The sequence below is a fragment of the Denticeps clupeoides genome, chromosome 5 (genome assembly GCF_900700375.1).
Source record: "Denticeps clupeoides chromosome 5, fDenClu1.1, whole genome shotgun sequence".
NCBI lineage: Eukaryota > Metazoa > Chordata > Actinopteri > Clupeiformes > Denticipitidae > Denticeps > Denticeps clupeoides.
In genome coordinates this window covers 32,573,493-32,598,198 of record NC_041711.1, presented here as the reverse complement: position 1 = coordinate 32,598,198, position 24,706 = coordinate 32,573,493, and the positions used below count along the sequence as shown (strand labels likewise).

Below are 24,706 nucleotides of genomic sequence, written 5' to 3'. Positions count from 1 at the left end.
AGCAACATCAAACATCAACATCAAAGCAACCTAAACCGCAACGCTGCTAAAATAACGTCTCCCTTTTGACCTCTTAATTCTGTTTTCCTCTTTATCTTACTGTCATCAGTAACTTCATAATAATGTCACTGTCTTCTTGCCTGATTTACTACTGTACTTTTAGTGCCACATGACTCTGAGCATGCATGTTGTCAGAACCAGAGCCCTCCCTTGTGGAAAGAATCAGTGCATGCTCAGTGCCAGTTCTGTCCTCTGCCTCCGCTGCGGAGATTCCACAACATCACCATCACCATGCAGGCTGTAAGCACATACGTCAGGGTCCCACAAACGCAGAAGCTGACCAGCGTGCGACTTGCAATCCTGCATATGCACGTTGCAAGTGTAAGAGTCTGTAATGGCGGATTTAGATCATGGGAAGTCCAGATCCAAACATCTATAGCCCAGATCTGAACTAGTGGAACGCGCCCAGCAAGCATGCTCTTTTCAGTTCCTACAGTCACATCCAAAATCATTTGATACTGTGATACTTGTGTGCAGCTCTGCTTTTTCTTTGGCATGGAAGAGTTTATTTGGTGTTCTCTCCTAGGCTGCACTTATAAGCCGTATGCATTACGCACTACTCACACTCTCAGCCTGAGTGATCAATCTGCACCTCTGGAATAAGAACAGAGGGAGCACAGGGCATGTCAATCACCAGAGCAGTAAGACTCACTGGTTGCAAGGAGGACAGAATAGATCCATGGGACACGTCCCCTGCCCTCAAAACCCAGTAATAAGAAGATTGACCTGTCATATTTGGATGCCTGGTCCAGGAAGGGGAGTGACACTGCAAGTGGGAAAGACTTCTGCATTTCTTGGATTGTTCTACCCCACTCAATACATGCAACACTACTTTGAAAGTCTCTACATGCACTGTTAGTCATTGTGGGAGGGGTATATCATCTAATAAGTAATAGGAATATTAGTGATCAACCAAAGAATGAAAACAAAATCTCACCTGGGTCAACTCTGGAATGTCATTTTTGTCAATTCCCACTTGCTGTAAAAAACAAAATTTAGCAAATTAATGTATTAATCCACCAGTTCATTTAGCCTAGTCATGTATAAGAGCTCAAACTTACCTCTGCGACCTTCAGGAACTCTGACACCCTCGTCATTCGTGTCAAGAACCTTTTATAGATTTCAAGGGCATCTTTACACTGTCCTTTCTTCATCTGGAAAAATTTCTCTATACGGCAAAATAGCAGTAAAATAAAAAATTACATGTTTTTTTTAAATATGAAAGAGTATTGATTGAATAGGTTTGTGTAAAATAAAACACTCATTATACCCCTCAGTAAACGAATGATCACATTTATAACCAATTGTTATAAAACAAAAAAATTTGGTTAAAAAAAAATGTATACAATAGTGCTAAACAACTAACTAAACACACCCACTATTAGATAATATAATAAGAATAGTTCAACTATCGAAACTGGGTGAAAAGTGGTTCTTAGTGGTTAGCAACCCCTCCTTTGCTCGGTGAGATTTGGTGTCATGACACCATGGAAGGGGAGGAGCAAGGTGCAGGTGGAATACAAACAGATTTATGGTTATATGGGACAAATGGCTCTACTTTGGGAAAGGGGAAGTGGAAATGGGAAAAAAAAGTCTCACTCTTTACAAATAACTAAGACCCTGAGCACACTGACTCAGTGTGCCACAACCAAAACCGCTGTCACGGGCTGCACCGGGACTTTGCTCATTTAATCAGCGTCTCATCATGATGCAGAAGTTCTCCTGGTGTTGAAATTCAACAAATTCTGCACTGCCCCAAAAATCGAAAGGCAGTTTTTTCCAAGTGGTCTCACATTTTTTCCAGAGCTGTATATTGACCAATCCATCTCAGTAAAAGTGAATAAAACACCGGTACTGGGTCCCGAAGCAAATACTTGCCTAAGAGATTGATGATACCGTCATTGTAGCAGGCATACAACTTAATGAGATCTTTAAAGAGCAACAGGAAGGCTGCATTAATCACTCCATTGACCAGGTCCTTCGGATGAACCTATGAAAGTGTTTCAACAAGTTGTTAAAAAAACGCGGCGCATAACTAATCACACACTTAAGTGATGGTATTTGCAGTGTTGTTATGTGGTTTTCCTGTATTAAGGGAATAGTCTCAGACAACGTACTTGTTTTACATTTACATTTACATTACATACTTGTTTTACACAATCTTTCTGTTCATATTTACTTTTATATTCACAGCTAAGCTGCTCTTAACACTTAAAAAAATTCATGCATAATTCATGCATAATCAACATAAACAACCTTAAGAGTCGCCTAAAATCACATCAAGTTGCATAGTTGAAAACTGGCACTTTTTGGTCAAATGTTGTGCACAATGCTGTGACCGCCACCACCTTCTAATTTCACAGTCAAATTCAACACAGGTCACACCACGAGCTGGGTCGCTAATGTTCTGAGAGACTCACATCATACTCCAGAAGGGCATCGATCTGGCTTTGTAGGGTGGGCATCCCCTTCAGCAGCTTGTCTGTGGACATGGTTCTCATCACCCCTTCAGCTCTGCAGACAACCCAGGACACAGATGTCACGTTGAAGGCATATACATTTACATTTACAGGATTTATTAGGCGCCCTTATCCAGAGCTACAGGGACAGTCCCCCCCTGGAGCAATTTGGGGTTAAGTGTCTTGCTCAGGGACACAATGGTAGTAAGTGGGATTGGAACCTGTGTCTTCTGGTTCATAGGCGAGTGTGTTACCCACTAGGCTACTACCACCCACCAGTTAAAAAGAAGTGTGTAGTGTGCAATTTAACACATTCAACAGCAATGCCGACTGGGAACAATTAGTTTCTTCTCTTAATAAGTCCCAGAAAATATGGCGTGTGTCCCAAAACAAAATTAGACAGAAGACAATTAGACAGAAGACAAGAACACCCAGAGAAAATGACCAGCCCAGGATTTAAGTTCAGGATTCCTTGTTGTGAGAAGTAGAATTCTGTGCTGAACATGAACTATTGCACCCCTACCTAATTTTCTAAGATGTGTCCATAACAGTACAGAACTTTTGGAGGGGGACTTGAAGATAATTAATATTTTGTATAACACTGTGATATTCTGTTAAAAACTGGATGACAACTGAGATCCTTGTATAGTGCATTTCTGTAGGCAACATCTGACAGCACCTAAAGTGTGCAAACATACCCTTTCTTCACTCTGACAAAATCGAAGGCCATCTGTCTGTAAGCAAAGGCCTTCTCATTCAGGTACCGGCTGTAGCGTCTAATGAACGTAGACATGTCATAACCTGGAAAACAGATCAAAGCGACACAAGAATTGGATCATCGCTGCTCTGTCACTTCAATGGCATAAAACCTCATCATGGTTGTGTCAAGACCAGCTCTTTTAATCGTTTTCCACAGAAAAGGGTTTTAAAGACGCTCTAATAAACAACTTCAGGCCCCGTGGCAGACTCAGTTGGGTTTTTCGGCAGTTGAAGCCACTTCGCTGAAGCTAGTTCAGCGTTTGATAAATCTTTGTCATATTCTGATGAAAACTTGCAATAAGACCAAGTCTGTTTGTGGGAGCACTTATGCTGCATATCCTGCAAAAGGTTTGCCTTAAATGAAATCAGGTGTAGTACAAAATGCAAACATCTTGTCACGTGACTCCGTTCACGTGACCGGGAGCAACGCGGAAGCGGGATGACGTGACTCCTATAAAATGGCAAGATGGCCGCCTCCATTCGCTCAGTCAATGTTTGCCTTTGCCTGCAAAAAGACTCGGCCGTCATTATACTGCTTTTCTGCAGACACCTGCACAGTCCTACTCACCGTGGGAGCCGGTTTTGTCTAAAAAGTTGCTGAGGTTGAAGAGAGTGTTCCGGGAGGCGAGGTACTGAATGAACCGCTGAAAGAAAAAGACAAATTGTAATCGATTTGATGGTGCTGTTCAATACCTACGTGCAATGTGCTGAATAAAGGTAAAATAATTCATTGCTTTTTTTAATCTCTACGCGCTTCTTCTCCTATCCAGCTGGTGGCTTCTCAAATATGTTGCACATATATGTTTTTAGTGTACCTTCAGCTGCAATGTCACGGCTGAGTCAGAAAGCCAGAAAATTGACTTTTTTTATGTTTCAGCCATTTTAAAAGCAAAATTCTCTAACGTGTTACAAATCCACAGCAGCAGTGAGTCGGATGCAGAAATAATCTGAAGGAGTGTGATAAAGATCAACAGACAATCACTGAGTGCTGGATCAAAGCTAACTCCAATGTGGGTGTGGGTGGAAACAGCTGATCAAGATCATCGGAGTCTCTCTTTCCTCAATAACGTACATCTACCAAACACACTGCATCCGACAGGCCACCTGCATTGTGAAGTACTCTACACACCCCTGACGTGCACTCTTCACCCTCCTGCCATCTGGAAAAAGGTACAGAAGCAATCGGGACTCTGCAACAGCTTCATTCCACAGGCCAACAGACACCTGAACACTCAGGGACTTTCCATTCTGATCTGACACACAACACACACACACACACACACACACACACTACCTCTGTTATACTGAGTAACATTATCGATCTGTAATATTATGTATTAATGCACCATTGCATTTTTGCACCTTAATATTTGCACTATTTTGCTTTGCACATTTATTAGTTTACTAGTTTAGCGCTGTCTGTCTCATTATTGTCTTTGTTTAATGTCATTCTTTCACCGCCTGTGTCCCCTTTTTTCACTTTTTGCATCGCAGTTTATCTGTGTTGCACACGTGCACTTTATGTCAGCATGTAACTTTGTTATATTGTTCAAATGTTACATATAGCACCAGGTTCCAGATAAATGTTGTACTGTCTAACATGTATATAGCTGAGACTATATATATATGTACAAAAGACAAATATACTAAAAATAATAATACCAAACAGTGATGCAAATTTTTGTGAAATTCTGTATCTTTCCTGAGCCCCTTATGATAAAATGAATCTATAGCTGAAGACTCACATCTTTGAAAGAAGAAGGATACCTGTTCAAAGCCTTGTTGGACAGGCCACTTAAGTTTATATTTTTGCTTGAAGTTTGTCTATTCATTTTTATTTTTTTTTCCTCAGATCTTTATTGTAAACATATATATCTTTATTTGAGAGCTCAGGCCCAATGTCAGGACTGTGGTTACTGTTTGTCTTTGTGTTGACTGTTGTTAATAATAGTTAAAAAAAAAAAAAAAAAAAGAAAGGGCCTTATTTTATAGAAATGACATTTAACAGATGAATAATTCTGTCCGGACGTTGTTCTTGTTGTAAATGAATGTCTGCAGCATCTGTGCTCATGTACCAAGAGCTTTTCTTGTCTTTTCTTAACGCCTTTGTGTTTGACTCATGCACGCTCCCTGTGGTGCCACGCACAAACCTCTTCATTTTCTATACTGCTCACTTGCTGTCTTTTCTTTCTTTCTCATCCCTCTCCTGGCCACAACAGATCATTTAATTACCTTAAATAAAATTCAATTTACGGAAAGTCGCAAGATTGCCTCTCACCTCATTTCCATGGACCATCAAGTGGTGCGTGGTGGCCAGGGCCTTGAAGACCACAATCCAACTGGCATTGCCAGCCCTCTCGAACAGCGTGTCGGCCATCTGCGGGATGTTGACGTTGGACTCCTGTGTGGCCTGAATCAGGTCTGCGGAGTAAAACAACACAGATGCTGGTCAGCAGACTTGTCACGATTAAACAATGGCAAAAAAATACTCCCCTTGACCAAGCAAATTACTTCATTTTCCCATGTCCTCCTACTCATCAGGAGAGCTGGCCTTCACTGACGGTCTGTGGATGGCCTAGTGGGTAAGGACTTGGACCCACATTCAGAAGGCTGCCAAATCCTGAACTGCCAAGGTGCCACTAAGGAAAACACCGTCCCCACACACTGCTCCACGGGCGCCCACACTGCTCACTCAGGGTGATGGTTAAATGCAGAGGACACATTTCGTGGTGTCACCGTGTGCTGTGCTGCAGTGTTTCACAATGACAATCACTTCACTTTAGATCCCAAGAGAGAGAAACTTCTGCTCACCTACACGACCATTCAAAACTTTAGGGTCAATTCAGAGGTGGTAGTAGCCTAGTGGGTAACACACTCGCCTATGAACCAGAAGACCCGGGTTCGAATCCCACCTACTACCATTGTGTCCCTGAGCAAGACACTTAACCCTAAATTGCTCCAGGGAGACTGTCCCTGTAAATACTGATTGTAAGTCGCTCTGGATAAGGGAGTCTGATAAATGCTGTAAATGTAAATGTAAAATTCAGAAATGTCCTCAGATGAAAATAAAATGAATAAGCAAGAAACATTGATGTATGTAGAAACAATAAAGCAATGACAGAAATAAAGGTGTAAATATGTTCCAGGGTGATGAACCCGTGGAGCACCTTCCTTTGAAGTGCAGCTGCTGTACCACACGCACAGTCTGCACGTAAGTACGCTTTCTATGGGACGGGGGTAAAGGGCGAGGAGCAGATTCTTGGACAGCTGTTTTTTTCCCTTAGAAGTCTCAGAACGTGCAGTCCCCTCTGTGCCGCTTCTTCTCCCTTCAGGTCAGGTCACCCTCCAGCTCAATGGCCAGAAACTGAAGCACTGAGACCCTCTCCGCAGAGGCCCAGCCGATGATGAGTGGCTGCATGTCACTTTTATTGTTCCTGTAGTCAACAACAAGCTCCATTGTTTTAGTAGTGTTTAGGATCAGGTTGTCGACTCTGCACAACTCTGACAGCTGTTCAACCTCCCTCTATGCGGCAGTGGTGGCACAGCGGTTAAGGAAGCGTAATCAGAAGGTTGCCGGTTCGAATCCCGATCCGCCAAGGTGCCACCGAGGTGCCACTGAGCAACGCACCGTCCCCACACACTGCCCCCCGGGCGCCTGTCATGGCTGCCCACTGCTCACACAGGGTGATGGGTTAAATACAGAGCACAAATTTCACTGTGTGCACCGTGTGTTGTGCTGCTGTGTATCACAAGGCACAATCACTTCACTTTATCACTTCTTTGCTCGAGATGAGTCCAACCACTGTCGTGTCATCTGAGATTTTGATGATCTTGTGGCTGGGATTTGAGGGTCACAGTCGTATGTGTAGATGGTGTAGAGGAACCGCTGTGGCGTCCCGGTGCTGGGGCTGATCGTGGTGGATTGTTTTGGCAGTGGAACAATGATGGAGGGAGGACTTGAGGAAGGATGCTTGTGACAGGGACTGGTTGAAAATCCTGGTGAAAATTCCAGCACCTCACTCGTCCAGCCACACCGTCATCTTCCTCACACTCAACCACTGTAATAGTGTGGCTGTTGTGGATGGGCGGCTGTGGTGGAGCTGCTGTTGTTGTCGCCACAAAGTGGGCAAAGGAGATGTTCGGCTCCTCTTCCAGAGAAGCATTGCTTACGGTGGCTGAGGAGTTGCCGAAATCGTAGCTGGATATGTGTTGGACACCCTGCCAAATCTGCCTGGTCTTGTTGCTCCTCAGTTGGTCCTCTATCCACCTGCTGCCTTGGATGCCTCTCTTCAGATTGGTTCGTGCTGTACTGTAATGTGTCCTATCCCCAGGCCTGAAAGCAGTATTCGGCAGGCTTCGGACCCCCCTCGTCATGCAGGGCTTCCTGTTGGGATGACTCCTAATGAGTCTGTCACTTGGTGATGTTGTCTGTGCAGAACATGATGTCACCCAGGACTGCTGTAGTGTGGGTCTCCAGGCTCTGGTGACCTCCCAGTCGGTTCTCTGGAAGCAGTCCTGCAGCATCCTCAGGCCATGTGGTGACAGTCCGGGTGGTAATGGGCTTGTTTTCTGAGGGGGGTGTATGCAGGGATCAGAAGCAGGGAAGTGTGAGCAGACTGACCAAGGTCCAGTCCAGCTACCAGAGTCATTTACAACATTAACAATGTTAGGACAGTCAATGTTACTTAATGGACAAAGACCATTTCTAAATGGCAATAAACTTTTGAATGGTAGTGTATACCTCTTCAGACAGACACATAAATCAGACCGTGTCAGATGTCAGACGCCTGCAGGGTTGTCAATCAGAGCATATCTCAATTAATATGAATATGATGAGTTTATTGTTGGTGTCAAAAACAGAGCACTGTCAGATGAGATGATAATTTGACTGACACTCTTGACTGACATCCCTTCTGGATCAACTCGGGACAGTAAATTAGGACCTGACCAGTAAGGAAAATGCATTTACTTTATTTAGAAAAGGAAATGAAGCCTCGAGTGCCCTTGATCCCGTCACGGGTATTTTTTTTTTTTATTATTATATTATCCACCTATTATCCACCTGACCTGCTATTTTGTTCTACACTCTGTGTTATTTAGCATCACAATTACAAAAAATGCTTCCTAAATGACACCACGAGGCATCATTGTAATGAGTTGTAATTTACTTCCCCTGCCACGCTTTTATTTGCTGACTGCTGTACAAGAGGAAATGCAGGAACTCTGGAGACTGGAAAGGAGGGGATCTGAATACTGAGCGACTATCTGCTCATGCTGATAATAAACCGGTGAGGGAATTTTTCAGCGCTGGCCTTCAGCCACAAGCTTCTCAATTTGTGATGTGTTGCCGGTTGTCTGGCAAAGCGGGTGCAGAATTAAACAGACAGAGGATGTGATGTGCATAGCAATAACTACTGAAATATTCTTGGCCTGATTGTCTGCAATCTCCCAGGCGCACTTCCAACAGCAAATATTTCCATTTCAAGTTCTCGCAGTGTAAAGAACTAATGATGTTTTATGTAGATTCAGAAATGTAAAGCAATTGGAAATTCAAAATAAATCAGACTTAAGAAACAAAAGCTGGACGGATGGGTGGAACTCAAATGGGGAGAAGGGGCTCAGAAGCATTTAGTGGAGACACTGAGCAGAAATAATGTCTCCGCATGTCTCCATTATCACACCAAAAAAATAGAAAAATGCATCAAATGCACATCCCCAAGGCTCTATCATTTAATTAATCAGATTATCTTTCATCTATAAAACAGGATGCATATCTACCTGAACAAAGGAACAAAGGAAGGACATTTAAATAAGAAAGAGACAAAGTTAAATAAAGAAATATAAAACACAAATAAAAACGCACCATGCTTTGTGTTGGTACTCATAGTAACTATGAAGAATTATAAAATGCTGGTTACTTACCAGCACACTCCCTTTAGTCATAATAAGGTTACAGCCAATCAGAGGGAAGTGGCAATACACAATAAAGAGCAGTGTTCTAGTGAAAGTGAAGTGATTTTCACATGTGATACACAGCAGCACAGCACATGGTACACACAGTGAAATTTGTCCTCTGCATTTAACCCATCACTGTGACTAAGCAGTGGGCAGCCATGACAGGCGCCCGGGGAGCAAGGTGCCACCTCAGTGGCCCCTTGGCGGATCGGGATTCAAACCGGCAACCTTCTGATTACGGGGCCACTTCCTTTTACGGCTAGGCCACCACTGCTATAGAACTGGATGAGCTGCATGTGGAAAAGAAATGATGCAGTGCTGATATAAGGTATGTTTCTGTGCTGCAGTACTTTGCAACAATCATTTGTATTTGCTGACTATCACAAATTCTTTATGCGCGAGACCAAACTCATTAGTGTCATCGCCTCACTGGTACAACATTAATGGTCCTTTTTTTCACCTTCTGTATGACTGGAATTGCCTTAGTTGTGAGTGCAGCACACAGCTGGCTAACACACACACAAACATACACACACTTAAAGTATCAGCTTTATTTAAAAATTTAAATAGCTTTCAAAATACATAAATTATTTTCAAGGTATAGTCTCTTCCAAGTCATAATATTGGGTCAATATTTTCTAAGCTATGGTGAGTGCATGTGTTTTGGGAGATATGATTTCTACATTGTTATGCCTGGGCTATTTTAGCATATTGATCAGCTGAAGCTTAACAGCAGCTGGCGGAGGGTGATAGGATTTTCAGAACTTTAAACTGCAGTGGCTCACGTTTTAAGTCGCTTCTTTTCTTGCTTCTTACAGCTTAATCAATAAAGCATGCTGGCCTCGCTCGCCCTCTCTCTTCCTCTGTTCTCACAGACATTCACCCACACACAGAGGTCGAGAGACGACTGTAGTGGCTCAGCTGTTCATTCCCCGCTCAAGATCCACCGAACACGCCCTGTGTATATCTATGTGCTGGAAAACACACTGGCTGATCAGTGACTACAGTGGCATTTGTTAAGCATCAGCGTTCCGGCTCATCCAGTGTTGCTGATCAATAATTCAGTCATTTACTTCTAAACTACTAAGCCAGTGCATCAGTAGGTTACTATGCATGATCACAAAATGAATATTTTTATATCATTAAGTTCACTTTGAACCTTTCAAACTTCAGAATTAGTGAATGTATTCAGTGAAAGAACGAAGAAAATAATCTAAAAAGAGTGCAATTAGTATAATTTAAAGGACTCTGGGGGAAGAGTGTGGGTGCTGTAGGATAGTTCAGAAGATTACAGCAGAAGATAAAGCAGATCCCTGCTTGACCTTGGCGAGTGATCTTCAGCCCACGTAGATGGTCTACCAAAGGGGGTTTAGTAAATCAAAACCCACGAGAAGAGTGAGGTCACATAAACCCGGACAGATCAGAGAGAATTTTAATGATGCTTGCTGCCTTTCCATCTAACAAATGCTAATATGGCCTGCAGTTTCTGGTGTAGGGTTTTGTCTCAGATGTCTCCTGAAAGAAACATTGTGGGATCAGGAAGGTAAAGGAGGACGCGGAGGAGTCAGAGCGGAGCGGGCAATGGCCGCCGTGCATGAGCACCAGTCGGGCGGGTGAAAGTGTGTCAGCGTGAGCATTCTGAGTAGAAGCTGATTAACCGGCACAAGTAAGAGCTGCCTGGAACGAGTCATGGAACCCAGAGCCCAGCGCAGCCTGCAGGGATGGAACTGAGGTTCTCAGTCAGATGCAGAGCCAAACCAACTCAGAACCACGAGTCACGCGGTTCCAACCTCACTTCTTCACACGGGGAGAGTGAGAGAAGGTCCAATTGTGTAGAGCAATGGTAGTAATGTTCTGGTGGGCAAAATACAGCCAGTGGGCCATAACCAGCTCGTTGCTCTTTTTAATCCAGCCCGCTGAAAATTGGTTAAAGAATCGTCCTGTAGTGCCTGGCGTTCCACCAGGTGGCACATTAGGCGCAGGCGGATCTGAAGATTTTTGCCCGAACCCAACAGGTTTTTACACTGACTTGCATGGTGGCAAATGAGTGGTCAGGTGCTACGTTTCAACCAGCGAGAAAGATGCCAAAGTGGTGAGGAGGTGCGGAGTTGAAACGTGTTGGTTTCACTGGCAGCGAAAGCAATGTCTGGGGTGTGGGACAACTTCGTCCATGATGTTAATAAATGTATATATTAAATGTAACGACATATTCTTGACAAAGTAAAAGAACTGAACTCATTCTGGCTGGAATAACAGCTTTTTATTTGTACAAGGTAGCTGAAGTCATTTTTATCTACTGACTAGCGAGAACGTGGCTGCTCTTAATCTCTGGCACCACACAATAAGCGGCCACCTACACTAAACTGTGCTTAACCCCCATGTAACACGCATCTCAACATGCAACATGCAAGCTCATTTACTTTTCTTTCTTAGTGAAGAAGGCCCGTCTGACAAATCTTACATGTTAACGTGGCCCCTGATCTTAAAGGTATATACTGAAATATATACCGTCTATCGTCCATGGTGACATTTTTATTGCAATATAAATTTTATGCCATATCGCACAGCCCTACCTGTAACCAGGTGGTAGTAGCTTGGGTGGTTGTAGCCTGGTGGGTAACACACTCGCCTATAAACCAGAAGACCCAGGTTCAATCCCCACTTACTACCATCGTGTCCCTGAGCAGGACACTTAACCCTGAGTGTCTCCAGGGGGGGACTGTCCCTGTAACTACTGATTGTAAGTCCATCTGGATAAGGGTGTCTGGTAAATGTAACCATACACATTTATCTCCTTATAAATTCAGGGATCAGAGGCATACACAGCTCCTCTTTAGTATTCAATAACTATTCAATGCATTTAAATGGATGAATGCAATAGTTAGAGATCTGAAGGGTTAAAACTGTGGTTAGAGTGGCCAAGGGGGTAGGGGGGTTTCTCCTATGAATACAGGAAATTTTCAGAAGACCACAAACCGAAACACCATCCATTCATCTTTTCAAAGAGTGTTTAAAAATTCCCAGCAGAAGGAGGAAAAGAAGGGAAAGCAAGAGCACCATCTCACCCAACAGATTTTACACCAGCTCAGACAGGAAATCCACATTCAGTGGCTCCCACACACACACACACGCAAGCACACGCACACACACGCACACACACACACACACATACAACTGAGAGCAGAGCGATTTAAAGCCATCAGGAGCGGCGCTGACACCGGCTGGGATGTAATTACAGGCTGGGTGACAGCAGCACAGGGCTGTGCAGCCAGAGTTAACACGGGCGTGGCCTTCTGGTACAACTGCAGTGAAAAAGGTGAACACGGGCTAAACTTAAAAAAGAAATCCGTAATATGTCACAGCTAATATGTCACCTAATCACATCAATGCTAAAATATTAGGCGTGGCAGTTTTTTTAAGTTATCCAATGTTCATTTTTTTACTATCCTTTTTTTTTATCGTTTTGTTAAACCTATATTCTACCTATACTCTGAACATCAACTTTTATGAATAATTACTCAGATATACACACAGAATCACCCAGTTATACAAACAGTCTCACGTGGATAGAAAAACGTACACATAAGGACATAGTAACATACAAATGACAAATGCTCAAAGCATAAAATGCACGCGCACACACACACACACACACACACACACACACACACACAGACTCTGCTCTATTTAAAGCCTCTTCACCTGAGGCCCAATCAGCTGCAGAGTGAGCAGACAAAGAGAATCAGCATTTGTGACATCGTGAATCCTCTGAAAGACGAAGAGAGGAGCTGGGTGAATGGGGCGCTGTTAGGTGAAGTGTACCTGTAGCCAAACCCTCCTGCAGGTTTTAAATTCGACCCTAAGCACCCTTGCAACCCCTGAAAGTCTAGATATGCTTATCATCAGATTATAGCTGCACCTAAAACCTGTAGACTACAGGTCACCAGGAAGCAAAATCTGGCCATTTCAAATAAAACTCCCACCAATGCAAAAGTGGGTAGAGACTCTACTTCAATGTCTTTGCAGTTGCATTAATGACATCATGGGGTATGACAGGGCCATGACTCCACCAGTCCCCTGTTGATGACTTCTTAAAGTTACGAGGCTAAAAGACACAGCTGCTCGCAATTTCACTCACTCGCCGGCCGAACAATGGAGCCAGACATGGTATCACTTGTCAGGTCACGACCCCAACATAACACCAGCATGCGGTCCAACCGCCGTATCACACACTTTAGGCCATCGGAACTCACTGCAGCCATCAGCACGGTATTTAGAGGTCCCCCATTATGATTTTTTTTGTTTTGCTTTTATACAGGTCTTAATGGTCTCTTTCTGAAATCCAGCCTTGGTGCAGAATTACAGCCATTTTTTTTAGCCAGTCACACAATGGGATTTCCCCAGGACGTGCCGTTTCAGTGTGTCTAGCTTTAAATGATAATGAGGAGGAGAGAGGCGGGACGAGGAGGAGAGCGGCCTACAGAAGTGAACGGGCATATCGCGGAAATGACGTCGGGTCAGTGGTAGCCATAATCTGAAGGTTGCCAGTTCGAATCCCAAAACCGCCAGGGTGCCACTGAGCAAAGCACCGTCCCCACACACCGCTCCCCAGGCGACTTTCATTGCTGCCCAACACGCCACTCCCAACACGTCCTGTTTGGCGCAACCAGGAAGTCCAGAAAAAAATGAAATGAACCCACTGGTTCTTAAGCATCTCGTGTGAAGAAACTGAAAAAAACATTTGTGCTAATTTTTACATCCAATCACCGAGCTTTGCACATTTTAAATTCATGATGGTTGTTGGGGTTTTGTTTTTTATGGGAGGGGTGGGAAATTCTCTGGGCGGGCAAAGCATGAGAAGGGGGAGGTAACTTTTCCCCTTATGATGACATAAATACATTTTCATAATAGGGGTTTCATAATCTAGGGTTTAACATCAAATGAAATATAAATATATGCATTCAATAAAATACTCTATATACTAATATACAGAAATACAGTAGAAATTTTCATGTATTGTAGATACACATCCCTATTTTTGGGATGACAGCTACATATATTGTATTGTGTATACAGGGAGTGCAGCATTATTAGGCAAGTTGTATTTTTGAGGAATAATTTTATTATTGAACAACAACCATGTTCTCAATGAACCCAAAAAACTCATTAATATCAAAGCTGAATGTTTTTGGAAGTAGTTTTTAGTTAATTTTTATTTTTAGCCATTTTAGGGGGATATCTGTGTGTGCAGGTGACTATTACTGTGCATAATTATTAGGCAACTTAACAAAAAACTACTTATTTTTACCAGTGAAACCAATATAACATCTCCACATTCACAAATATACATTTCTGACATTCAAAAACAAATCAGCGACCAAAATAGCCACCTTTCTTTGCAAGCACACTCAAAAGCCTGCCATCCATGGATTCTGTCAGTGTTTTGATCTGTTCACCATCAACATTGCGTGCAGCAGCAACCACAGCCTCCCAGACACTGTTCAGAGAGGTGTACTGTTTTCACTCCTTGTAAATCTCACATTTGATGATGGACCACAGGTTCTCAATGGGGTTCAGATCAGGTGAACAAGGAGGCCATGTCATTAGTTTTTCTTCTTTTATACCCTTTCTTGCCAGCCACGCTGTGGAGTACTTGGACGTGTGTGATGGAGCATTGTCCTGCATGAAAATCATGTTTTTCTTGAAGGATGCAGACTTCTTCCTGTACCACTGCTTGAAGAAGGTGTCTTCCAGAAACTGGCAGTAGGACTGGGAGTTGAGCTTGACTCCATCCTCAACCTGAAATGGCCCCACAAGCTCATCTTTGATGATACCAGCCCAAACCAGTACTCCACCTCCACCTTGCTGGCGTCTGAGTCAGACTGGAGCTCTCTGCCCTTTACCAATCCAGCCACGGGCCCATCAAGACTCACTCTCATTTCATCAGTCCATAAAACCTTACAAAAATCAGTCTTGAGATATTTCTTGGCCCAGTCTTGACGTTTTAGCTTGTGTGTCTTGTTCAGTGGTGGTCGTCTTTCAGCCTTTCTTACCTTGGCCATGTCTCTGAGTATTGCACACCTTGTGCTTTTGGGCCCTCCAGTGATGTTGCAGCTCTGAAATATGGCCAAACTGGTGGCAAGTGGCATCCTGGCAGCTGCACGCTTGACTTTTCTCAGTTCATGGGCAGTTATTTTGCGCCTTGGTTTTTCCACACGCTTCTTGCGACCCTGTTGACTATTTTGAATGGAACGCTTGATTGTTCGATGATCACGCTTCAGAAGCTTTGCAATTTTAAGAGTGCTGCATCCCTCTGCAAGATATCTCACTATTTTTGACTTTTCTGAGCCTATCAAGTCCTTCTTTTGACCCATTTTGCCAAAGGAAAGGAAGTTGCCTAATAATTATGCACACCTGATATAGGGTGTTGATGTCATTAGACCACACCCCTTCTCATTACAGAGATGCACATCACCTAATATGCTTAATTGGTAGTAGGCTTTCGAGCCTATACAGCTTGGAGTAAGACAACATGCATGAAGAGGATGATGTGGACAAAATACTCATTTGTCTAATAATTCTGCACTCCCTGTAAGGTGTGAGGTCACCTCAGCAAAGTAGGGTACTGTATGAAAATGCACATACACACTAGCGCTAGGATTGGCTCTCCCTGTTATAAAATGACAGAATAAAGACAGCTGAATTAGAACAATGACTACAAAAGTTATGTTTGTAGCAACTGTGAAGAAGTGCAAGAACTACACTATAACACATTAATCCCACACCGAGACGAGAAAAATAGCGACACTGACTAAGCTGAAGAACACAGGCAAGGGAAAGAGATATGATGGCACTGGAAGGACTATGTGTGTCCTCAAGCAGAGCATGACAGGCCATTAACCCACCCAAATCATAACCATTTCACCGCAAATACGTACTGAAATAAATGCTGTGAGTTTGGAGAAACAACATGCAAAAACTCTTACAGCACACAGCTGGGCATTTCACAGAAGCTTAGCAGGCATCTGAATTCAAGCATTAATGGCCTCCAGAGTGATACCATCAAGCCCTGGTCCTCACTTCAGACATGCTCTGAAGAGCGACTTCAATCATCTCTGCTTCCTCCTTCTCAGAGGAGAAAGACAGAGATGTTCTCCACTCCGTTTCCCTGGCAACCGCAGCCCTGCGGCACACACCCAGTGTCAAGGACCCAGAATTCTTTTGTGAAGACGTCTGAAGCTGTCACTGCAGCATATCATTATGTAATTTCTCGTGTGGCGGGAGAGGAGAGGCGGGGCACTTGGTCGAACGCAGGGAGGCGGAGTGTGGAGGTTAAAGTCTCCATGCGGGAGAATAAGGACCTGCCCAAAACTGGCAAGCTCTCATCCTCACGTTTCAATCTCATGTGACCAAGCCAGCCTATCAGCTGGTGGCACCATGATCACAGTATGATACAGCCAACATTTTTTTGCTAAATTAAAAATGCTTTCAGAATCTGTCTATTAGTTTAGCATCATAGAATTATACATTTACATACAATGTTACAGTACAGTACTGATGATGTATTCATAATGATTTAGTACAATCTATACTACCAAACGTTTTATAATATATGTGGGATTGGTGCATTTTCATGAATAAACATTTATTTAAAAGAAATAGCTAATGACTATTAACATGCATCAGAATTCATCTGAAAAGACATGTCATTAAAGAGCAAAGGCTTTTCCAAGCCACCCTGTACAACACTGACATGTTAAGTTATATTTTACACAAATGAAGTTTGCCACCATGGAGACTGTACACATAAAGGCTAATTGTGTGTAATTATTAAAACACTAAAAAGCATATTACATTTTTAGAGCAAAATGTCCAAATCTGTGGATTTTAATAGTGTAACAGGCCTGAGTCATGTCAAGTGGCCCCTGCAGTGCAGAAATTATTTATTCTTTCACACTCTCCGAGCGGAGAGATTCTGCGAGTTTAGTCCATTAAAATTAATTTCATTTTTTTTTTCATGGTTCAGGGTTAACGTATGCACTGCCAGACCAAATCTCACTGCACATGAATGGGCCACGAAAGGCCCTCTTTATTTATAGACTCCTGCCTGCAGCAGAAAACAGCAAAATTACCCAGAGGGCTCCAGTGGCAAATGAAGTGGCAGTGTAGCATCCAAGAGAGAACCGGCAGAATCCAGACCGTGCAGGATGCATTATGGGAGATGAAGCTCTGCCCACCGCGTGTGTGTGTGTATGTGTGTGTGTTTGTGTGGCTATGCACGTGCACGCTTTCCGGCCCCCAGAGACCCGATACACTACGTGGAGGGGAGAACTGTGTGTCAACGGGGCACAGCGCAGCTGGACGTGGTTTTTGCCCCCCCTCCCTGGCTTCATATGAAAAAGTCTACTGCCGTGTAGCTCCTCGACACACAGCTCAGAACTGTGTAAGATTTACAGTTATCCTAATAGCAAGTGAATCAAAATAATATACAAATATTGCAGTTATGCTATGGTATGTATCAGTGTGACGCCACAATCCTCACCACGTCCTAGTGGCGGCTGCAATTTTCTACACAATTTTACACGGTCATTTGACATTCTGAAGGCTGTGGTGTTGGTCTATGTTTGAATAAACAGATGGGTGCACACATACTGTTGCAGCCGCGTTAAACACACACATTCATGGACAGTCACGCATCTGTTTTTGGTGAATAAAAGCTATCTATTGAAAATGGTTGCAGCTCTCTCCACATTGAAATGCCAGCTGGTCTCAGCAATGTTACTTATCGCTGGGACAGTGCCTCCTGGAGTGTGTTCCGGGGCTACTTCATGGTGTGTGTGTGTGTGTGTGTGTGTGTGTGTGCAATATCAACAGTCCATTTTGAACAGGTAGCAAAATGTCTTTATTGGCAGTTGCTCGTTATTGCTGTATAAAATAACTAGCAATTCCAATCACTTGATTGATACATTAAAAATGATTATAATGTCATATTTTGATGTTTCTAATGTAGACATTTTTCCTTATGGACTTTAGAAGTAGTAAAACGTCCAAATTATTTATGAAATTTTGGCAACAAAAAAAAAAAAAAAATCACGTGTGAATGGGCTCCATCAGCCAAGACCATGAGCAGGATTGAGCAGTAATGCAAAGTGAGTGAGTGAAATTCATTTCACATACATATGTAAAACACACACTATTGCCTAACAGTATTTTGCAATACCCAGAATTTACATGTTGTTGTTCCCTTTTAGGGTCACCTTAGGAATAATTATAATTATGCAGTGATTGTCATTACAGAATAATCCAGGCCAGTATTTTGCGTTAACCGGCCAGCTGAGTTGTCAATGGATTCAATGTCCACCAGCCTTACACACGTCGCAAATAGCTGTAAACTTTGCAAGAAAATGAGCAATTAGGTTGTATCGTCATATTTAAAGTGGCGCGTAATATGTAATTGTGTGCAGGTCCCATTAATGAATAAAACCGGAGCCTGCCTCCGACGCACATTACTCAACCCACGCGTCCAGTTCCCCATGTGTTTCCTAATCTCCTGCCGGCCTGACCACTCCCCAGAGAGCCCAGCACCGTGGCGAGCGGATGGGACAGGAAACACAACACAACTCCGCACAGACAGCGCCCGTCTGCAGAACGCACGTTTAAAAAGCTTCCTCTCATCTGCCAAATGACTTACCTGAGTAAGAACAACACAGCCTGGCTCCCGATGAACAAGATGGTGTTATTCATATTCATGTTAAAACGTGCATGTGCAGGCGATTGGGGCATCCACAGGAACCGATGTTCGGTTAATACCGAAGCGAGGTGATGCGTTGGGAGCGACTACCTATGCAGTCCTGTCCTGTCGCGGAATGATGAGCGTACGATTGCGTGTTAATTCTGTCCATGATGAATCCTCGATGCAATTCCGAGCTCTCAACCACAACACTACATAGAACTCCATTACACGCCAGCACTTTCACTTTCAACCACTCTGGACTCTTTACACAAAATCTCTGCACTTTTTACTCTTTTATTTTTTGCTTTTTTAATTCTTCTACATTGACTTTCATTCATTTGCACACCTTCACCCAACCTGTAGTGGTGGCCTAGCGGTTAAGGAAGTGGCCCCGTAATCAGAAGGTTGCCGGTTCGAATCCCGATCCGCCAAGGTGTCACTGAGGTGCCACTGAGCAAAGCACCGTCCCCACACAAACACATTTCACTGTGTGCACCATGTGCTGTGTCACATGTGACGATCACTTCACTTTAATATTTGGTTATGTTTGCAATATTTGCATATTGGTTTTCATTGTATACTTGCAATGTTTGCAATACTGTGGTCTGTACAGTCGCTAAAAGCATTTCACTGCATATCATACCTTGTATGACTGTGTATGTGACGAATAAAATTTGAATTTGAATTAATTGAACCTCTTTGTGCTCCTTGTCCTGCTCAGCCCGTTCCCTCACCCTCCACACGCTTGTGGAAGGAGCGTTTTCAGAAATCCGAGTGTGTGAACGCTCCCGCCGCTGTCTCTGTCTGAAACCGCGGCCCCAAGGACACAGTGACCTCCAGGCTGGAGAGAAGGAGACCAGATGGGTGGAGCTGTCCCTGTCCGCGGTGCTGAAAGACACTCACAAAAGCCCCGTCTTGTCTCACCCTATGACAATGGGTGGATAAGGGCTGTTTCAAGGAGGACTTGACATCAGAGATTCGCAGATTGTGTCCCAGCGTGCTCAAATCTGGTTCACATACAGACACACACTTCAGAGTCCCGGCTGTGTTGCATCATCAGCCTCTGGGCAATGGGAGGCTGGACTAGAAAAAGGCTCTTCGGTGAAGGCCACAGAGACAAAGGGAATGGCCTTGTCATTTCCCCAGCCACGCCCATCTGTGGCTCCGCCCTCTCTTTCCCTTTTTTCACATAACGCCTCCATCAGACAAGCTGTCAAGACCTGAATTAAAGAGTTTGTGTGTGTGTGTATTAATACACAAATAAAGGTCATGTTTGTTGCCCTCCTGCACATTTTAACATCCTAAGCGCTCTGTGTGAGTGTGTGTGTGTGTGAGTGTGTGTGTGTTCCTGAGTGCTGACAGTGTGCAGGAAACTGTGTAGGTGTGGATGGAAATAACACAGCAGTCAGATAAACCCAGAGAATTTCCCACCCCTCCCCTAAAACAGTCTCTCTTGCAGTTATGCTACGGTATGTATCAGTGTGACGCCTCAATCCTCACCACGTCCTAGTGGTGCACGGTCATTTGACATTCTGAAGGCTGTGGTGTTGGTCTATGTTTGAATAAACAGATGGGTGCACACATACTGTTGCAGTACACATTCATGGACAGTCACGCATCTGTTTTTGGTGAATAAAAGCTATCTATTGAAAATGGTTGCAGCTCTCTCCACTTATCGCTGGGACAGTGCCTCCTGGACGTGCGAAGCGTTGCAGTTGCTCGCTGATTGGATGTTAAAATGAGCGCATATTCAACTTTTTAGTTCCATCACCCGAGACTCTGAAGAACCAGCGGGCTAGTTTTATTTATTTCCTGGAGAAACGCCGACACGACTTCCTGCCTGTGCCCAGCAGTGTGGTTGGTGAATGGTGTTGATGACGTCCCTTCCGCGAACGTCCCCTCAACTTCTATAGGCTGCTCTGCTCCTCATTATCATTATGGGACTGGCTGAAAGTGGCTGTAATTCTGCACCACGACTGAATTTCAGAAATATACTTCATATTGAGTATTATAGGACCACTAAGACCTAAATAAAAGCAAAAAAATTATTGTAATACATTTTGCATCATTGTTTAGCAGCCCGTGTGGCAGAGACCTGTTATATCCGGTTCCCATAATATCTTCACAGGATATTATCTATCTTCCAAATCTTTCCAGAGCAACACTCCCTGCACCCACAGTCGCCGGAAAAAGAAAAGCTCAGTTCATTACTGCCAGTGGACCTCCATTAGCTCTTTGCTGAGGCAGGAGCTCCGAGGCGGAGCTGCTTACAGCTCTATTTCGCAGATCGCGGGCGGTCATCGGGGACCTCCTAACGTCAACCTGCAGTAACTGGCTGGAGAGGAATGTTCCTCGACTGCAGCAGGGACGGTCGGTATGACAAACGGGAAATTCATATTTTATGCAAGACCCAAGTAATTAAGGTCCCACGTTGTCCAAACACCTGGCAGACATTCAGTTCTGTGCAAATGCTTAGGCAGTGGTGACAGTAATACTACACTGCAGTAATAGTAAGTGTAAGACACAAAAATAATGGTGATTAAGAAGTGAGATGTGATAGAAGAACATGGGTTTGGTCTCTCCCAACTCGGTAAATTAATGAATGGTCTCCTCGGCAGTAGTGGCCTACAGGAATCGGTCCTTCTATCGAAAGGTTGTGGGTCTAAATCCCGAACCGGCAAGATGCCACTGAGGTCCCCTTGCGCAAGGTACCGTCCCCACACACTGCTCCCCAGGGCGCATTTCGTGGCTGCCCACTGCTCCCACTGGTTAAAAGCAGAGACCACGTTTCACTGTGTGCACTGGGTGTTGTGCTGTGGTGTGTTGTGTGAAAATTAATCACTTTAATTTCACTTTTGCATTGCTGCTCAGAGAACAATAGAAGAGCAGGATCTCTTTCTCTGCACACATAATGCCATTGTCTAATTGAAATAAGGGAATTCTGCGATAAACGGTTTATGGAAACCAATGTTTGATCCACGTCTGACAGGGCTTTTTGTCACTTGGACAAAAAGTGCTGAAAAAGCATTCTGTGTAAGATTAATGTAAGATCAAATTATAACATGTTGTGGACAACATCTACCTCACCTGTCAGCTTTATTTTTCCCCCTTATGTGACATCAGGTGACCTTATGTAGCCTCCCAGCAGGAGGCTTCTCCACACTGCAGAACCTGGCATCGTGTTACACATCTAAGGAGAAAGGCTCCAGGGGAGCGAGATGTGGAGTCAGACGTCTCGCCTTTCAGGCCCCGTCCAGACGCTGCATTAAGGCTGTTAGGGGTGCAACAGTGCAGACGTCCCACAGTTTTTCTTTTCTTTCGTTTGTCTGAAGTGGGTGCGTTTAAATGCATGTTTGATATCCAGTTATCATTTTGCTGAAATTTGTAACAGATGTGTTATGTGATGGGGCGGAGCTGTCGGCCCGCACTTGCGGGATTAACTTTGGTTGAGTTATACGCCGGCTTGAGTTATACGGCCGGCTTGCAATGAGCTCCGCTTGTATTTTACTTTCACGTACGGACTACGGGATTTCAACGTCATTTTGAACGCTGTGGAGGGCCGTGAAGCACCAACGGGCGAAAGTCCTCCCCGCGGGTTAATTTCCAATCGCCCGTCTCACGCTGCTTTAACCGGAGCTGAGCAACTCCGCAACAAGAAAAAAGTTTGAAGGAGAACAGTCGAGGGTCTCGAAAAAGTAACCAGTAGCAAGCGAGGAGGCAAAGCGTGAAGCCTAGCGGGTAACACACTCGCCTATGAACCAGAAGACCCCGGTTCAAACCCCACTTACTGTGTCTCCGGGGGGGGGACTGTCCCTGTAACTGCTGACTGTAAGTCGCTCTGGATATCGGCGTCTGGTAAACGCTGTAAATGTAAATGTAACACCCTCACGCAGGATCTTCCATCATGCGCGCCATTTATTAACTTACTACACCAGGTCCACTGCGCCTATACTTCCTGCAGAGACTGAGGAGAGATGTTCTACAGAGGGACCATGGAGAGCATTCTCTGCAGCTGAATCACGGCATGGTACGGGTGAGAACTGCTGAGAAGGTCATCTCCCTCGCCTCTACCACAGACGTTTTTACCACGCTGCAGCCGCAAAAGCCGGCAGCATTGTGGAAGACCCCACTCACCCCTCCCATGGTGCCACTGAGGTGCCACTTAGCAAAGCACCGTCCCCACACACTGCTCCCCGGGCGCCTCTCATGGCTGCCCACTGCTCACCAAGGGTGATGGTTTAAAAGCAAACACAGGGTGTCCATAACTGTCATAAACGGCGACAATTGGTAACAATAATTACAAGAAATAAAAAAATATTTAATATATATATTTTAAAGTTGTCTCTCGGCACTCACCCCAGTGGGTCAGAGTTTATAAGCCAAAGATCTCACTTCTGGTGTAACCATGGCAACAATAGTGGTGTTAGACTTTTTTTTGAGGTGTTGTTTCCTTCTGGAAAGGACACTTGTGAACATATTGGCAGTCTCCTTGAGCAAAAGAATCTTCACCTGCCGGTGAGTTTTCGCATGATGTACTATGAATATTATTGGCAATTTCACAGCTGCCATACACAGAGAAACTTTTTTTTTTTTTTTTTTTTTAATTTTCATAACCACCGCATTTGTATTTCTATTTGTATTATTTTGTCAAAATAAATGACATTATGACCAAGAACATCTTCTGACTGGGCCTGGAGCTTCTGTCATCCCAAGCTTTCTGCTTTAAGTGGTGAGCAGTGGTGGCCTAGCGGCTAAGGAAGCGGCCCCGTAATCAGAAGGTTTCCAGTTCGAATCCCGACCCGCCACGGTTCCACTGAGGTGCCACTGAGCAAAGCACCGTCCCCACACGCTGCTCCCCCCCGACCCGCCACGGTTCCACTGAGGTGCCACTGAGCAAAGCACCGTCCCCACACGCTGCTCCCCCCCGACCCGCCACGGTTCCACTGAGGTGCCACTGAGCAAAGCACCGTCCCCACACGCTGCTCCCCCCCGACCCGCCACGGTTCCACTGAGGTGCCACTGAGCAAAGCACCGTCCCCACACGCTGCTCCCCGGTTAAATGCAGAGGACACATTTCGCTGTGTCACCGTGTGCTGTGCTGTGTATCACGATGACAATCACTTCACTTTCACTCATAACGTGGGTCTATGTCAGCAGTTTCAGGGACAACAAGAGGGCTGCTGACGAGTGGCACGGTGGTCAAAAATGGACCCTGTCCTCAAGCTGCTGATTAAAGAAGGCAAATAAATGACTGATCAAGCAGAAACTATGCCAATATAAAATCTCAGAGGCCACCAGCAGCTGTTGTGCTGCCAGAATGGGCCACCTGCCATAAACCCCAATCCTTTTGTAATGCCGATCGGGACCATCCGGATGTCATTGATCCCCGGCGCCATCTCAGTAGAACACTGGCTGGAGAGAAAATGCGGAAATGAGTGTCTTCCAAAGGGGTCGGTCACATCGAAGCGCCCCTCAAAGCCTTTCACCAAACAGTTCCGATCGAGCATCGCCAAAAACCGGAAAACCGTACCCTTCACGCCTAGCTTAATTAGTTCCACCCGACGTGACACCCTCACCTTTGACTTGCTGAACGTATGTGAGGAGTGCATTATTCAGCGGCCACGCCAATCTCTCCCATGCCACACGTTGCTTCACCTCACGCTCTGGTTGATGTAGACCACGACACCGGACTACACTCTGGACTTTCTTTCCTATTGGACAAACCGTCACCAACCCGGCA

General features: G+C 44.5%; 1 protein-coding gene across 6 annotated transcripts in view; it reads right to left on the bottom strand.

The window, feature by feature from the left end:
• snap91a (synaptosome associated protein 91a) overlaps window positions 1-24,706 on the bottom strand; it is a 43,176-nt gene that overhangs the window by 17,130 nt on the left and 1,340 nt on the right. For all 6 annotated transcript variants that reach the window (XM_028979456.1, XM_028979458.1, XM_028979460.1 and 3 more), the window contains exons 2-8: window positions 5,557-5,699; window positions 3,847-3,922; window positions 3,218-3,320; window positions 2,481-2,574; window positions 1,939-2,050; window positions 1,122-1,228; window positions 998-1,039 (exon numbers count right to left, since the gene is read on the bottom strand). In XM_028979456.1, coding sequence (XP_028835289.1) covers window positions 998-1,039; window positions 1,122-1,228; window positions 1,939-2,050; window positions 2,481-2,574; window positions 3,218-3,320; window positions 3,847-3,922; window positions 5,557-5,699 — 677 coding nt within the window. The remainder of the gene's footprint in view (window positions 1-997; window positions 1,040-1,121; window positions 1,229-1,938; window positions 2,051-2,480; window positions 2,575-3,217; window positions 3,321-3,846; window positions 3,923-5,556; window positions 5,700-24,706) is intronic.